Below are 15,750 nucleotides of genomic sequence, written 5' to 3'. Positions count from 1 at the left end.
TAATAAAATACATTAAAAGCTTTCCCGTCAACATGATAACTAAATTCTTAAAGCTAAACACTGTACATTGTATGATTCCGACAATATAACAAGCTATGTTACACAGGTTTATGAATGGAAATCAAAAAGAAAAGTTAGCAGGTTTCCCAGGACAAGTAGAAATAGGGAAAACAACAATTTGTACAAAACTTATGGACAACAACTGCCATTGTAAAACATTAACATGTTGGGTTCTGTATTGTTTTACTACAGTGGGATTACTTTGAAATCACATAACTAAACCGAACTGAACATGATCAAAGAAAAATGAAAATAATATATAGAAGCAGATAAGGCAATACAAATGGTTCAAATTAGTGAACGCAGCAATATCTAACAGGTGCGATGATACCTGCACTCCTGACAATCACTGCAGATGTCTTGACTTGTCTTGTCTTGGCAAACACTCTACTATGAATACACAATGCCATTTAGAAAGTTTTCAAATGTAACATATGTTATATTTGGGAATACACTTTCTCAGTTAAGTACAGATTCTAGTACTTTTGCTGGGTTGAGTCCCATCCGGGATTCGAACTCACACCCCCAGAGCAAGGCACCTTATGGCCAGCACACAAAGTCAGCCGCCTAACCCGTTCATTCTCCACGGCTTCCCCATACTCTGCTGTTGGAAATGAAGTGTTCCTTGAAACTGTTAGGTATTTGAGCTGTTCAGATAGGTAACTTGTCTTTCCCTTGGCAAAGAGATAATTCAGATCATTAAAAGCCTCACATCGTCATCCTGTCCCCCTTCTACAGCCCACCATCTTCGAACAGACACATCAAAAAACTTCTGGAATGATCAAATCTTGTATGCCAGGGGAGGTAACTCCAAATCACACCTGTGGTGAAGATTGGCCACTCAGTAATAATGCTCAATATTTCACGACCGTTACAGTGTTTTCCTGCCTCCAACAATCACTACAAATAAACCTACAACGATCTCAAAGAGACATCACACTTAAAATATATTGGAACAAATGTGAGGTTAAGCAATAATGAATCATTCTCACTCACTCATATTCTAGACAAATTGTTTGGAGATAGGGCCATTCCACTTATGATTGGTTCATTGGAGAATTACTGGAATTGTCCACATCATTGTGTAAGCTCTGGATACAACAAACCGTCGCAGCAAACGGCTTATTACACAAATATGAAAACTGAAAATCGTGTTTTGAGTATTTCCTAGTCTGGACATTTTTGAAAGAGAGAATACAGTTGAATTGTGATCCTCAATTTCTGAAATGCGTACAAACGATTGCATACAAGTTAATAAAATATATACGATTTTTAGTTAATTTAATATGAGACAGGAATGCATTCACAATTTCAATTTCAATGATCAATGTCAATTCCTTTGGAGATTATAGTTTATGAAGACCAAGTTTCCAGTCCATAACATCTCTTACAATACATTACATTTCAGCAGTCTCTGTCCTTGTTTTCACTAAGCGACATATCAGCTCCCTCTGACACAAGAAGGTGATAAACATGAGAGTGTCTAGATCTAGCTGCAATCATGGCAGGTGTCATGTTCTTGTAATCTCTATTGTTGATGTTGATTTTGTTCAAAGATAGTAGGTGCCTAACTATAGACATTGTACCACTCTTACATGCATACATCAGACAGTCTCTACCCATGTTATCAGTAAGTGACACATCAGCTCCCTCTCACACAAGAAGGTGATAAACATCAGAGTGTCTGGCTTCAGCTGCTATCATGGCGGGTGTCATGTTGTCGCGATCTCTCCTGTTGGTGTTGATTGTTTTCAAAGATAGTAGATGCCTAACTATAGACATGGTACCTCTCTCACATGCATACATCAGACAGTCTCTGCCCCTGCTATCTGTAAGTGACAGGTGATAAACATCATCAGCTCCCTCTGGGACACAAAGATAAGGTGATAAACATCATGAGTGTCTGCTGCCCTGCTATCTGTAAGTGACACTGCTATAAACATGGCTGGGCTGTCATGTCATGTTGTCGGATCTCTCCTGTTGATGTTGATTGTTTTCAAAGATAGTAGATGCCTAACTATAGACATGTTACCTCTCTCACATGCATACATCAGACAGTCTCTGCCCCTGCTATCTGTAAGTGACACATCAGCTCCCTCTGACACAAGAAGGTGATAAACATCAGAGTGTCTGGCTTCAGCTGCTATCATGGCGGGTGTCATGTTGTCGGGATCTCTCCTGTTGATGTTGATTGTTTTCAAAGATAGTAGGTGCCTAACTATAGATGTTACCTCTCTAACATACATCAGACAGTCTCTGGCCCCCTGTTATCTGTAAGTGACACATCACCCTCTGACACAAGAAGGTGATAAACATCAGAGTGGCTCAGCTCAGCTGCATGCATGACATCAGACAGATCTCTCTGTTGCCCTGTTATGGTAATTGACACATCAGCTCAGACCTCTGACTGTAAGTGACATCAGCTCCCTCTGAAGGTGATAAACATCAGAGTGTCCGGCTTCAGCTGCAATCTTGGCGGGTGTCATGTTGTCGGGATCTCTCCTGTTGGTGTTGATTGTTTTCAAAGATAGTAGATGCCTAACTATAGACATGGTACCTCTCTCACATGCATACATCAGACAGTCTCTGCCCCTGCTATCTGTAAGTGACACATCAGCTCCCTCTGACACAAGAAGGTGATAAACATCAGAGTGTCCGGCTTTAGCTGCTATCATGGCGGGTGTCATGTTGTTGGGATCTCTCTTGTTGATGTTGATTGTTTTCAAAGATAGTAGATGCCTAACTATAGACATGGTACCTCCCTCACAGCATACATCAAACAGTCTCTGCCCTGGTTATCTGTAAGTGACACATCAGCTCCCTCTGACACAAGAAGGTGATAAACATCAGCGTGTCCGGCTTTCAGCTGCAATCATGGCGGGTGTCATGTTGTTGGGATCTCTCCTGTTGATGTTGATTGTTTTCAAAGATAGTAGGTGCCTAACTATAGACATGTTACCTCTCTCACATGCATACATCAGACAGTCTCTGCCCATGTTATCTGTAAGTGACACATCAGCTCCCTCTGACACAAGAAGGTGATAAACATCAGAGTGTCCGGCTTTAGCTGCAATCATGACTGGTGTCATGTTGTTGTGATCTCTCCTGTTGATGTTGATTGTTTTCAAAGATAGTAGGTGCCTAACTATAGACATGTTATCTCTCTCACATGCATACATCAGACAGTCTCTGCCCTGGTTATCAGTAAGTGACACATCAGCCCCCTCTGACACAAGAAGGTGATAAACATCAGAGTTTTCAGCTTGAACTGCTATAATGACTGGTGTCATGTTGTCGTGATCTCTCCTGTTGATGTTGATTTTGTCCAATGATAGTAGGTGTCTAACTATAGACACGTTATCTGAAGTTCCATAAAACAATGTAAACATGTTGCCTCCCTCACATGCAGACATCAGACAGTCTCTGCCCATGTTATCTGTAATTGACGGATCAGCTCCCTCTGACACAAGAAGGTGATAAACATCAGAGTGTCCGGCTTTAGCTGCAATCATGACTGGTGTCATGTTGTCGTGATATCCCCTGTTGATGTTGATTGTTTTCAAAGATAGTAGGTGCCTAACTATAGACATGTTACCTCTCTCACATGCAGACATCAGACAGTCTCTGCCCATGTTATCTGTAATTGACGGATCAGCTCCCTCTCACACAAGAAGGTGATAAACATCAGAATGTCTGGCTTCAGCTGCTATCATGGCGGGTGTCATGTTGTCGGAATCTCTCCTGTTGGTGTTGATTGTTTTCAAAGATAGTAGGTGCCTAACTATAGACATGGTACCTCCCTCACATGCATACATCAGACAGTCTCTGCCCTGGTTATCAGTAAGTGACACATCAGCTCCCTCTGACACAAGAAGGTGATGAACATCAGCGTGTCCGGCTTCAGCTGCAATCATGGCGGGTGTCATGTTGTTGGGATCTCTCCTGTTGATGTTGATTGTTTTCAAAGATAGTAGGTGCCTAACTATAGACATGTTATCTCTCTCACATGCATACATCAGACAGTCTCTGCCCTGGTTATCAGTAAGTGACACATCAGCTCCCTCTGACACAAGAAGGTGATAAACATCAGCGTGTCCGGCTTCAGCTGCAATCATGGCGGGTGTCATGTTGTTGGGATCTCTCCTGTTGATGTTGATTGTTTTCAAAGATAGTAGGTGCCTAACTATAGACATGTTATCTCTCTCACATGCAGACATCAGACAGTCTCTACCCATGTTATCTGTAATTGACGGATCAGCTCCCTCTGACACAAGAAGGTGATAAACATCAGAGTGTCTGGCTTTAGGCTGCAATCATGACTGGTGTCATGTTGTCGTGATCTCCCCTGTTGATGTTGATTGTTTTCAAAGATAGTAGGTGCCTAACTATAGACATGTTATCTCTCTCACATGCATACATCAGACAGTCTCTGTCCCTGTTATCAGTAAGTGACACATCAGCTCCCTCTGACACAAGAAGGTGATAAACATCAGAATGTCTGGCTTTAGCTGCTATCATGGCGGGTGTCATGTTGTTGGGATCTCTCCTGTTGAAGTTGATTGTTTTCAAAGATAGTAGGTGCCTAACTATAGACATGGTACCTCCCTCACATGCATAAATCAGACAGTCTCTGCCCTGGTTATCTGTAAGTGACACATCAGCTCCCTCTGACACAAGAAGGTGATAAACATCAGCGTGTCTGGCTTTAGCTGCAATCATGGCGGGTGTCATGTTGTTGGGATCTCTCCTGTTGATGTTGATTGTTTTCAAAGATAGTAGGTGCCTAACTATAGACATGTTATCTCTCTCACATGCAGACATCAGACAGTCTCTGCCCATGTTATCTGTAATTGACAGATCAGCTCCCTCTGACACAAGAAGGTGATAAACATCAGATTGTCCGGCTTTAGCTGCAATCATGACTGGTGTCATGTTGTCGTGATCTCCCCTGTTGATGTTGATTGTTTTCAAAGATAGTAGGTGCCTAACTATAGACATGGTACCTCTCTTACATGCATACATCAGACAGTCTCTGCCCCTGCTATCTGTAAGTGACAAATCAGCCCCCTCTGACACAAGAAGGTGATAAACATCAGAGTTTTCAGCTTGAACTGCTATAATGACTGGTGTCATGTTGATATGATCTCTCCTGTTGATGTTGATTTTGTCCAATGATAGTAGGTGTCTAATTATAGACACGTTATCTGAAGTTCCATAAAACAATGTAAACATGTTGCCTCCCTCACATGCAGACATCAGACAGTCTCTGCCCATGTTATCTGTAATTGACAGATCAGCTCCCTCTGACACAAGAAGGTGATAAACATCAGATTGTCCGGCTTTAGCTGCAATCATGACTGGTGTCATGTTGTCGTGATCTCCCCTGTTGATGTTGATTGTTTTCAAAGATAGTAGGTGCCTAACTATATACATGTTATCTCTCTCACATGCATACATCAGACAGTCTCTGTCCCTGTTATCAGTAAGTGACACATCAGCTCCCTCTGACACAAGAAGGTGATAAACATCAGAATGTCTGGCTTTAGCTGCTATCATGGCGGGTGTCATGTTGTTGGGATCTCTCTTGTTGAAGTTGATTGTTTTCAAAGATAGTAGGTGCCTAACTATAGACATGGTACCTCCCTCACATGCATAAATCAGACAGTCTCTGCCCTGGTTATCTGTAAGTGACACATCAGCTCCCTCTGACACAAGAAGGTGATAAACATCAGAGTGTCTGGCTTTAGCTGCAATCATGACTGGTGTCATGTTGTCGTGATATCCCCTGTTGATGTTGATTGTTTTCAAAGATAATAGGTGCCTAACTATAGACATGTTACCTCTCTCACATGCAGACATCAGACAGTCTCTGCCCATGTTATCTGTAATTGACGGATCAGCTCCCTCTGACACAAGAAGGTGATAAACATCAGAATGTCCGGCTTCAGCTGCTATCATGGCGGGTGTCATGTTGTCGGAATCTCTCCTGTTGGTGTTGATTGTTTTCAAAGATAGTAGGTGCCTAACTATAGACATGGTACCTCCCTCACATGCATACATCAGACAGTCTCTGCCCTGGTTATCAGTAAGTGACACATCAGCTCCCTCTGACACAAGAAGGTGATGAACATCAGCGTGTCCGGCTTCAGCTGCAATCATGGCGGGTGTCATGTTGTTGGGATCTCTCCTGTTGATGTTGATTGTTTTCAAAGATAGTAGGTGCCTAACTATAGACATGTTATCTCTCTCACATGCATACATCAGACAGTCTCTGCCCTGGTTATCAGTAAGTGACACATCAGCTCCCTCTGACACAAGAAGGTGATAAACATCAGCGTGTCCGGCTTTAGCTGCAATCACAGCGGGTGTCATGTTGTTGGGATCTCTCCTGTTGATGTTGATTGTTTTCAAAGATAGTAGGTGCCTAACTATAGACATGTTACCTCTCTCACATGCAGACATCAGACAGTCTCTACCCATGTTATCTGTAATTGACGGATCAGCTCCCTCTGACACAAGAAGGTGATAAACATCAGAGTGTCCGGCTTTAGCTGCAATCATGACTGGTGTCATGTTGTCGTGATCTCCCCTGTTGATGTTGATTGTTTTCAAAGATAGTAGGTGCCTAACTATAGACATGTTATCTCTCTCACATGCATACATCAGACAGTCTCTGTCCCTGTTATCAGTAAGTGACACATCAGCTCCCTCTGACACAAGAAGGTGATAAACATCAGAATGTCTGACTTTAGCTGCTATCATGGCGGGTGTCATGTTGTTGGGATCTCTCTTGTTGAAGTTGATTGTTTTCAAAGATAGTAGGTGCCTAACTATAGACATGGTACCTCCCTCACATGCATAAATCAGACAGTCTCTGCCCTGGTTATCTGTAAGTGACACATCAGCTCCCTCTGACACAAGAAGGTGATAAACATCAGCGTGTCCGGCTTTAGCTGCAATCATGGCGGGTGTCATGTTGTTGGGATCTCCCCTGTTGATGTTGATTGTTTTCAAAGATAGTAGGTGCCTAACTATAGACATGTTATCTCTCTCACATGCAGACATCAGACAGTCTCTGCCCATGTTATCTGTAATTGACAGATCAGCTCCCTCTGACACAAGAAGGTGATAAACATCAGATTGTCTGGCTTTAGCTGCAATCATGACTGGTGTCATGTTGTCGTGATCTCCCCTGTTGATGTTGATTGTTTTCAAAGATAGTAGGTGCCTAACTATAGACATGGTACCTCTCTTACATGCATACATCAGACAGTCTCTGCCCCTGTTATCTGTAAGTGACATATCAGCCCCCTCTGACACAAGAAGGTGATAAACATCAGAGTTTTCAGCTTGAACTGCTATAATGACTGGTGTCATGTTGTGGTGATCTCTCCTGTTGATGTTGATTTTGTCCAATGATAGTAGGTGTCTAACTATAGACACGTTATCTGAAGTTCCATAAAACAATGTAAACATGTTGCCTCCCTCACATGCAGACATCAGACAGTCTCTGCCCATGTTATCTGTAATTGACGGATCAGCTCCCTCTGACACAAGAAGGTGATAAACATCAGAGTGTCCGGCTTTAGCTGCAATCATGACTGGTGTCATGTTGCCGTGATATCCCCTGTTGATGTTGATTGTTTTCAAAGATACTAGGTGCCTAACTATAGACATGTTACCTCTCTCACATGCAGACATCAGACAGTCTCTGCCCATGTTATCTGTAATTGACGGATCAGCTCCCTCTGACACAAGAAGGTGATAAACATCAGAGTGTCCGGCTTTGGCTGCAATCATGGCGGGTGTCATGTTGTCGTGATCTCCCCTGTTGATGTTGATTGTTTTCAAAGATAGTAGGTGCCTAACTATAGACATGTTATCTCTCTCACATGCATACATCAGACAGTCTCTGTCCTGGTTATCAGTAAGTGACACATCAGCTCCCTCTGACACAAGAAGGTGATAAACATCAGAATGTCTGGCTTCAGCTGCTATCATGGCGGGTGTCATGTTGTCGGAATCTCTCCTGTTGGTGTTGATTGTTTTCAAAGATAGTAGGTGCCTAACTATAGACATGGTACCTCCCTCACATGCATACATCAGACAGTCTCTGCCCTGGTTATCAGTAAGTGACACATCAGCTCCCTCTGACACAAGAAGGTGATAAACATCAGCGTGTCCGGCTTCAGCTGCAATCATGGCGGGTGTCATGTTGTTGGGATCTCTCCTGTTGATGTTGATTGTTTTCAAAGATAGTAGGTGCCTAACTATAGACATGTTATCTCTCTCACATGCATACATCAGACAGTCTCTGCCCTGGTTATCAGTAAGTGACACATCAGCTCCCTCTGACACAAGAAGGTGATAAACATCAGCGTGTATGGCTTTAGCTGCAATCATAGCGGGTGTCATGTTGTTGGGATCTCTCCTGTTGATGTTGATTGTTTTCAAAGATAGTAGGTGCCTAACTATAGACATGTTACCTCTCTCACATGCAGACATCAGACAGTCTCTACCCATGTTATCTGTAATTGACGGATCAGCTCCCTCTGACACAAGAAGGTGATAAACATCAGAGTGTCCGGCTTTAGCTGCAATCATGACTGGTGTCATGTTGTCGTGATCTCCCCTGTTGATGTTGATTGTTTTCAAAGATAGTAGGTGCCTAACTATAGACATGTTATCTCTCTCACATGCATACATCAGACAGTCTCTGTCCCTGTTATCAGTAAGTGACACATCAGCTCCCTCTGACACAAGAAGGTGATAAACATCAGAATGTCTGGCTTTAGCTGCTATCATGGCGGGTGTCATGTTGTTGGGATCTCTCTTGTTGAAGTTGATTGTTTTCAAAGATAGTAGGTGCCTAACTATAGACATGTTACCTCCCTCACATGCATAAATCAGACAGTCTCTGCCCTGGTTATCTGTAAGTGACACATCAGCTCCCTCTGACACAAGAAGGTGATAAACATCAGCGTGTCCGGCTTTAGCTGCAATCATGGCGGGTGTCATGTTGTTGGGATCTCTCTTGTTGATGTTGATTGTTTTCAAAGATAGTAGGTGCCTAACTATAGACATGTTACCTCTCGCACATGCATACATCAGACAGTCTCTGCCCCTGCTATCAGTAAGTGACACATCAGCTCCCTTTGACACAAGAAGGTGATAAACATCAGCGTGTCTGGCTTCAGCTGCAATCATGACTGGTGTCATGTTGTCGTGATCTCTCCTGTTGATGTTGATTGTTTTCAAAGATTGTAGGTGCCTAACTATAGACATGTTACCTCTCTTACATCCATACATCAGACAGTCTCTGCCCCTGTTATCAGTAAGTGACACATCAGCTCCCTCTGACACAAGAAGGTGATAAACATCAGAATGTCTGGCTTCAGCTGCTATCATGGCGGGTGTCATGTTGTCGGAATCTCTCCTGTTGGTGTTGATTGTTTTCAAAGATAGTAGGTGCCTAACTATAGACCTGTTACCTCTCTTACATCCATACATCAGACAGTCTCTGCCCCTGTTATCAGTAAGTGACACATCAGCCCCCTCTGACACAAGAAGGTGATAAACATCAGAGTGTTCAGCTTGAACTGCTATAATGACTGGTGTCATGTTGTTATGATCTCTCCTGTTGATGTTGATTTTGTCCAAAGATACTAGGTGTCTAACTATAGACACGTTATCTGAGGTTCCATAAAACAATGTAAACATGTTGTCTCCCTCACATGCAGACATCAGACAGTCTCTGCCCATGTTATCTGTAATTGACAGATCAGCTCCCTCTGACACAAGAAGGTGATAAACATCAGATTGTCCGGCTTTAGCTGCAATCATGACTGGTGTCATGTTGTCGTGATCTCCCTGTTGATGTTGATTGTTTTCAAAGATAGAAGGTGCCTAACTATAGACATGGTACCTCCCTTACATACATACATCAGACAGTCTCTACCCCTGTCATCAGTAAGTGACACATCAGCTCCCTTTGACACAAGAAGGTGATAAACATCAGAGTGTCTGGCTTTAGCTGCTATCATGACTGGTGTCATGTTGTCGTGATCTCCCCTGTTGATGTTGATTGTTTTCAAAGATAGAAGGTGCCTAACTATAGACATGGTACCTCCCTTACATACATACATCAGACAGTCTCTACCCCTGTCATCAGTAAGTGACACATCAGCTCCCTTTGACACAAGAAGGTGATAAACACCAGAGTGTCCCTTTTCAGTAGCCATCATAATCGGCGTTGTTCTTGATAATGTTCTTTCATTAATATTGATAATTTCACAGGACAACAAATATTGGACGGTTGATAAATGACCACTTGCACACGCCACATGTAAACAACTCTGACCTCCCAATATCTTAGCAGAGAGATCAGCACCATGTGACACCAGGAACTTGAGGATCTCCTCCTGGCCTGTCTCAGCACACAACATTGTAGATGTAAGACCTCGAAAATTCGAATCATCAATCATACCTGGAAACTTTTCAACAACAACTTTCACAATGTCTCTTTTTCCTGAAATACATGCATGATGAAGGCAACTGTTTCCTTTCCTGTCCTTCACTGACACATTTGCCCCTTCTTGCAGTAAATGGTTGAACACATCCAACTGTCCAGCCTCTGCAGCAATTATGAGCAGTGTTTTGTCTGCCGTCGTCCTTAGGTCTGCATGATATTCTCCATGATGCTTTAGCACATCAACAATACGTTGCAGGTTCCCCACCTTGCCAGCCTTTATGCACCCTGTGATACTCTCATACAGGTCTTTGACATTTTCAGGGGAGAGATTTTCCTTTTTACTCATCAGTAATAGTGACTGTCTAAACAGTAAATCATTATTAGACAGGGAAGTCCAGTATAGAAAACATTCACCAGATGTGTTGTCCTTTCGGTGGACTATATGAGGCAAGTCATTTTCCAGTTCCGTCATCAGTGAGGATGCTAATTCATTGTTTCCGAATACAGGGTGGCCTACTGTCCATCTGAAGCAATCTTCACGGATACCTTCCACTAGCCTGTCGATCATCAATTGGTAAAGACCAGAAGTGATGTAGATCATGTTTGTCACATCATCAGCTTTGGTTGTCTGTCGAGCATCAGTCATGCTTGGTTTAACTCTTTCAGACAAAAACTGAAGGGAACAGTGTTTTACTAATAAAACACTGTTGAGATTCCCAAAAGCACATGCGGCAGCATCGTGGATGGATGGATGTGAAAAGGAGGCTACATGATTCTCCACGACACAGTAGGTGCCGGTAAAATTGCTTATCTCTCTTTCTATGTCTGTATCAGTGCATGGTGCTACCTTCTCCTTTACAACATGAAACAGATCTGTGACCTTCTTGTCTGTCCCACACATCAAGGAGGCAAGGTCCAGTTTCCCTCCACACAGGACCAGGAGAATCAGAGCAGCCGATCTGCTGCTGCCTTCACGGACAATGGTGTCAAGGTCACCTCTCAGGTATGTCACTGGTTTCAGGAAAAAGTCCCCAAGACTGTGCATCTGGAACACTGGGTTGGTGAAGTACAGTTTACAGGTCAAAGGATATCCAAACACGCCGTCTTTTAACTCTGTAATAGCTTTCATGTCCTTATCGGAGATACTGCAGATTTGGCTTCTGGTCCTGAACAATGTCCTGATCTGTTTCTTTTCTTCAATGGTTAAACATGTCTTAATCATATCAACAATGGTTTCAGGTTTAAACAGATTTACTTTGAACTGATGTAGTCTTTTACAACCCTCATTCCAGTTGTAGTTTCTGGATGTGAAAATGAAGCGAAGGTTGTAGTTGCATTTTTTTGTCGTTTCATCATCACATTGCTTTTCATCTTCCTTCTTCATCACACTTTTCTTCACTTCCTTCTTTCTTTCTTCCTTGGCTGTTAGCTCCTCGTCCCGTGATAAGCGCAGTAATATATCAACCAAGGCATTGAACACTTTGTGTAATTTCTCCAAGCTGCTGGGAAAGGCAACAGAACCAAAGATATCATCAAACACAACCAACATGTCACACTTTCGCTTAATGACGACATCAATGTCAAACTCTTCAATATTTTCAACAAACAATACTTGATAGTTTTTCTTCATGTACGTTTCACAGATCCTGAGAGCAGCAGTAGTCTTCCCATCTCCAGGGGCTCCACATATTCCAACATGGCTGTGCCTCTTCAGAAGTTCTTCTGTTTTGTGAAGAGCACGGGTTTGTACTAACATGTCACTGAGTTGGTTGATCCTTATACTGAGACTCTCTGGAGAAAATGAAAACAAACTTAAAATTAAATCTGAAATTCAAAGTTTGCGAAACACTGAATACCATATTTACAACTGATATTTTTACAGAAAATCAATATTACTAAACATTGGGTCAACATGGAAGAAGCACCGGTCATTTATAACTGCGGGTCATTCATATGGCGGGTCAGTTATACAGCGGATCGTTCATATACACCAGTTCACTTATATGGCGGGTCATTTAAACAGGTCTATTTATATACAGTGGGTCATTTACAGGACAAGTCAATTATACAGCGGGTCAATTATAGGACGGGTCGTTTATACAACAGGTAAATATACTGCAGTTAAATTATTATGCGGGTCATTTATATGGCGGGTGGTTTTATACGGCTGATCAATTATACAGTGGGCCATTTATGATCAGGTCATTAATACAGCGGGTCATTTATACAGCACCCCAGTTAGACAGCGGGTCATTTATACGGCAGGTCAATTATACAGCACGTCATTTATACAGTTGTGAACTTATACATCAGGTCAATTATATGGCGTGTCATTTATATACAGCAGGTCAATTATACAGTGGGCCATTTATACAGCGGGTCGTTTATATACAGCAGGTCATTTGTACAGCAAGTCATTTATACAGCCTGCTATTTATACGGTGGGTCACTTATATACTCCAGGAGCCGTATCAATAAAGATTCTAAGAGTGAAAAATAATTCTTAACTCTGTTAATTCTAAGAATATATCCAGTTTTAATCTTAAATGTAAGATTTTTCTCAAGTCACATTGATAAAGTAATTTTACTCTTAGAATCACTTAGGTAAAAGTTACTCTAAGATATTTTTTATACACTCCTAAGAATAACTTTGATCTAAGTGTGATTTTTTAGGATTCTTAGATTGTTTCTAAAAAAATTCTTAGAATCTTTATCGATACGGCTCCATGTCAATTATGCAATAGGTCATTTATACAGCGGGTCATTTATACAACATGTCAGTTATACAGCCAGTCGTTTATACATTATTCTTGCAGCCGGTCATTTATACAACAGGTCATTTATTCCACGGATCATTTACATACAGTGGGTCATTATACAACTGGTTATTTATTTAAAGGGGAACATTTTTATGCGGCAGGTCATTTATACAATAGGTCAATTATACAGCGGGTCTTTTATACAGCAGGGCCCTTATTCTCGAAACGTTCGTAGCCCTAAGAATTCTTAATTTTGTTCGTAGCCAATGTGTTAAGAATGGACCTAAGAAGTTCGTAGGGCTACGAACGTTTCGAGAATAGCTAGCCAGGCCATTTATACAGTAGGTCAATTAAACAGTAGGTCATTTATGCAGCAGGTGAGTTATACAGTAGGTGAATTATACAGTAGGTCATTTATACAGCAGGTCATTTATACAATAGGTCATTTATACAGCAGGTTATTTATACAGTAGGACAATTATACAGTAGGTCAATTATACAGTAGGTCATTTATACAGTGGGTCATTTGTACAGCGGGTCATTTAAACAGTAGGTCAATCATACAGCAGGTCATTATACAGTAGGTCAATTATACAGTAGGTTATTTTTACAGCGGGTCATTTATACAGTAGGTCATATATACAAAAGGTCAGTTATACAGTAGGTCAATTATACAGCGGGTCAATTATACAGCAGGTCAATTATACAGCAGGTCAATTATACAGTAGGTCAATTATACAGCAGGTCAAATATACAGTAGGTCAATTATACAGCAGGTCAATTATACAGTAGGTCAATTATACAGCAGGTCAATTATACAGTAGGTCAATTACACAGTAGATCAATTGTACACCAGGTCAATTGTACAGTAGGTCAATTATACAGCAGGTCAATTATACAGTAGGTCAATTATACAGCAGGTCAATTATACAGCAGGTCAATTATACAGCAGGTCAATTATACAGCAGGTCAAGTATACAGTAGGTCAATTATACAGTAGGTCAATTATACAGTAGGTCAATTATACAGCAGGTCAATTATACAGCAGGTCTATCATACAGTAGGTCAATTATACAGCAGGTCAATTATACAGCGGGTCAATTATACAGTAGATCAATTGTAAACCAGGTCAATTGTACAGCAAGTCAATTATACAGCAGGTCAATTATACAGTAGGTCAATTATACAGCAGGTCAATTATACAGTAGGTCAATTATATAGCAGGTCAATTATACAGCAGGTCAGTTATACAGCAGGTCATTTTTGCTGAATACATTTGAATTTTTCTCCTCATCTCTATCATAAAGCGTTTTACTGAGACCTTGATCGAACAACTTCAGACCAAGTATGGTATGACAAAGAGCAGGTCATCTATACCCAAGGTCGTCATTTAAACAGCAGGTCATTCAAAAACATCAGGTAGTTTTTCTCGATTGATCCCACCTTGTGATGTACAGCCTCGATGTCCGCTGTCTCCGACTGCAATGTTGGAGGAGTTGGACATGTCGTAATGTGAAACTGAACAACCTGGGTTGAAGAAAGGAAAATAAATCCATTGAAATTAGATGTCTTGTTATCAGACTTGTACTTTGTTAATATTGTATGCTCTCCGCTGATGTGTGTGAGAAAGGGTGTAAGGGAGTGAGATACATCAAGAAATGGCCCAATTCCATGTTTACCACATTAATGGTAAATGATGAAAAACTCAGATGTGAACCACTTTGGTAAAACCAAAAAACACAGTTCTGATTCTGGCAACCCCAAAAAGCTTAATTAATGTAAATATTCAATGTGAACACAAGATCACCGGATTCTTATACAACCAAGGGATGTGAACAGTGGTGGCTTGATTCCTTTCACAGACACAGACACAGACACAGATTCAGACACACACATTCCGCACCATGGAACGTTTTGCTAAAAAGAAATACAAATGGGGTTTTTGCAAACAGCCTCACCTGGTAGGTAGTTGTGTGTGGTTGTTGAAAAGGATTGTATCCCCTGCTGGTGACTTCCCTCTGTGGCAGTGAGAGTATCTGTGTAAGGTCTAGCCACAGCGCCAACTATTGTCAGTGTTGTAGTGGGTTGTCTCTCCTGCTGTTGACTTTCCTCTGTGGCTAGCTGACTTGGTTGACACGTGTCATTATGTCCCAATTGTGTAGATCGAGGCTCATGCTGTTGAGCATTGGATTGTTTGGTCCAGGCTCCATTATTTACAGACCGCCGCCATAAAGCTGAAATATTGCAGAGTGCGGGGTTAAATAACAAACCAGTCAACCAACCATCTGAGGCAGTGACAGTGTCTGTGGAAGGTCTAGCAACAGCGCCATCTGGTACCAGTGCTGTGGTGGGTTGTCCTTCCTGCTGCTGTCTTCGCTCAGTGGCAGCGACAGTATCTGTGGAAGGTCTAGCCAAAGCGTCATCTGGTGTCGGTGTTGTAGTGGGTTGTCTCCTGCTGCT

At 41.8% G+C, this 15,750-nt stretch overlaps 2 protein-coding genes and 1 long non-coding RNA gene across 3 annotated transcripts; all 3 read right to left on the bottom strand.

The window, feature by feature from the left end:
* Window positions 1-2,498: 2,498 nt before the first annotated feature.
* On the bottom strand, window positions 2,499-6,366 carry LOC124270347 (histone-lysine N-methyltransferase EHMT2-like). Its single transcript, XM_046705397.1, has 3 exons — window positions 6,102-6,366; window positions 3,351-3,421; window positions 2,499-3,149 (listed from the first exon to the last, which is right to left on the bottom strand). Exons 1-3 carry the CDS (start codon window positions 6,319-6,321, stop codon window positions 2,907-2,909), a joined length of 534 nt encoding a protein of 177 aa, XP_046561353.1. The 5' UTR covers window positions 6,322-6,366; the 3' UTR covers window positions 2,499-2,906.
* Window positions 6,367-6,390: 24 nt separating this feature from the next.
* On the bottom strand, window positions 6,391-12,161 carry LOC124270331 (ankyrin repeat domain-containing protein 50-like; the record flags this gene model as incomplete). Its single annotated transcript, XM_046705378.1, has 2 exons — window positions 10,187-12,161; window positions 6,391-7,508 (listed from the first exon to the last, which is right to left on the bottom strand). Coding segments are annotated over exons 1-2 (3,093 nt in total), but the record flags the coding sequence as incomplete, so codon positions are not given.
* A 118-nt stretch (window positions 12,162-12,279) lies between these two features.
* On the bottom strand, window positions 12,280-15,501 carry LOC124270355. The gene is made up of 3 exons (XR_006896737.1): window positions 15,249-15,501; window positions 14,734-14,817; window positions 12,280-12,322 (listed from the first exon to the last, which is right to left on the bottom strand). It is a non-coding gene; the product is annotated as an uncharacterized LOC124270355 (long non-coding RNA).
* Between the last annotated feature and the right edge of the window lie 249 nt (window positions 15,502-15,750).

This window comes from Haliotis rubra, unplaced genomic scaffold (assembly GCF_003918875.1).
Source record: "Haliotis rubra isolate DU_JTF1 unplaced genomic scaffold, ASM391887v1 Scf151, whole genome shotgun sequence".
In the NCBI taxonomy this organism is placed as follows: Eukaryota; Metazoa; Mollusca; class Gastropoda; order Lepetellida; family Haliotidae; genus Haliotis; species Haliotis rubra.
The sequence above is the reverse complement of the archived record's forward strand: the minus strand, read 5'-3'. Positions and strand labels throughout refer to the sequence as shown.

What these genes read in the sequence shown, in the direction of transcription:
- LOC124270347 (XM_046705397.1), bottom strand. Translation starts at nt 6,321, where the DNA reads ATGTATGCATGTGAGAGAGATAACATGTCTATAGTTAGGCACCTACTA. An exon ending in GATGTATGCATGTGAGGGAG is followed by an intron (nt 3,422 to 6,101) that starts GTACCATGTCTA and finishes ATGGAACTTCAG; the next exon opens with ATAACGTGTCTATAGTTAGA. An exon ending in ACAGGAGAGATCACGACAAC is followed by an intron (nt 3,150 to 3,350) that starts ATGACACCAGTC and finishes GATCACAACAAC; the next exon opens with ATGACACCAGTCATGATTGC.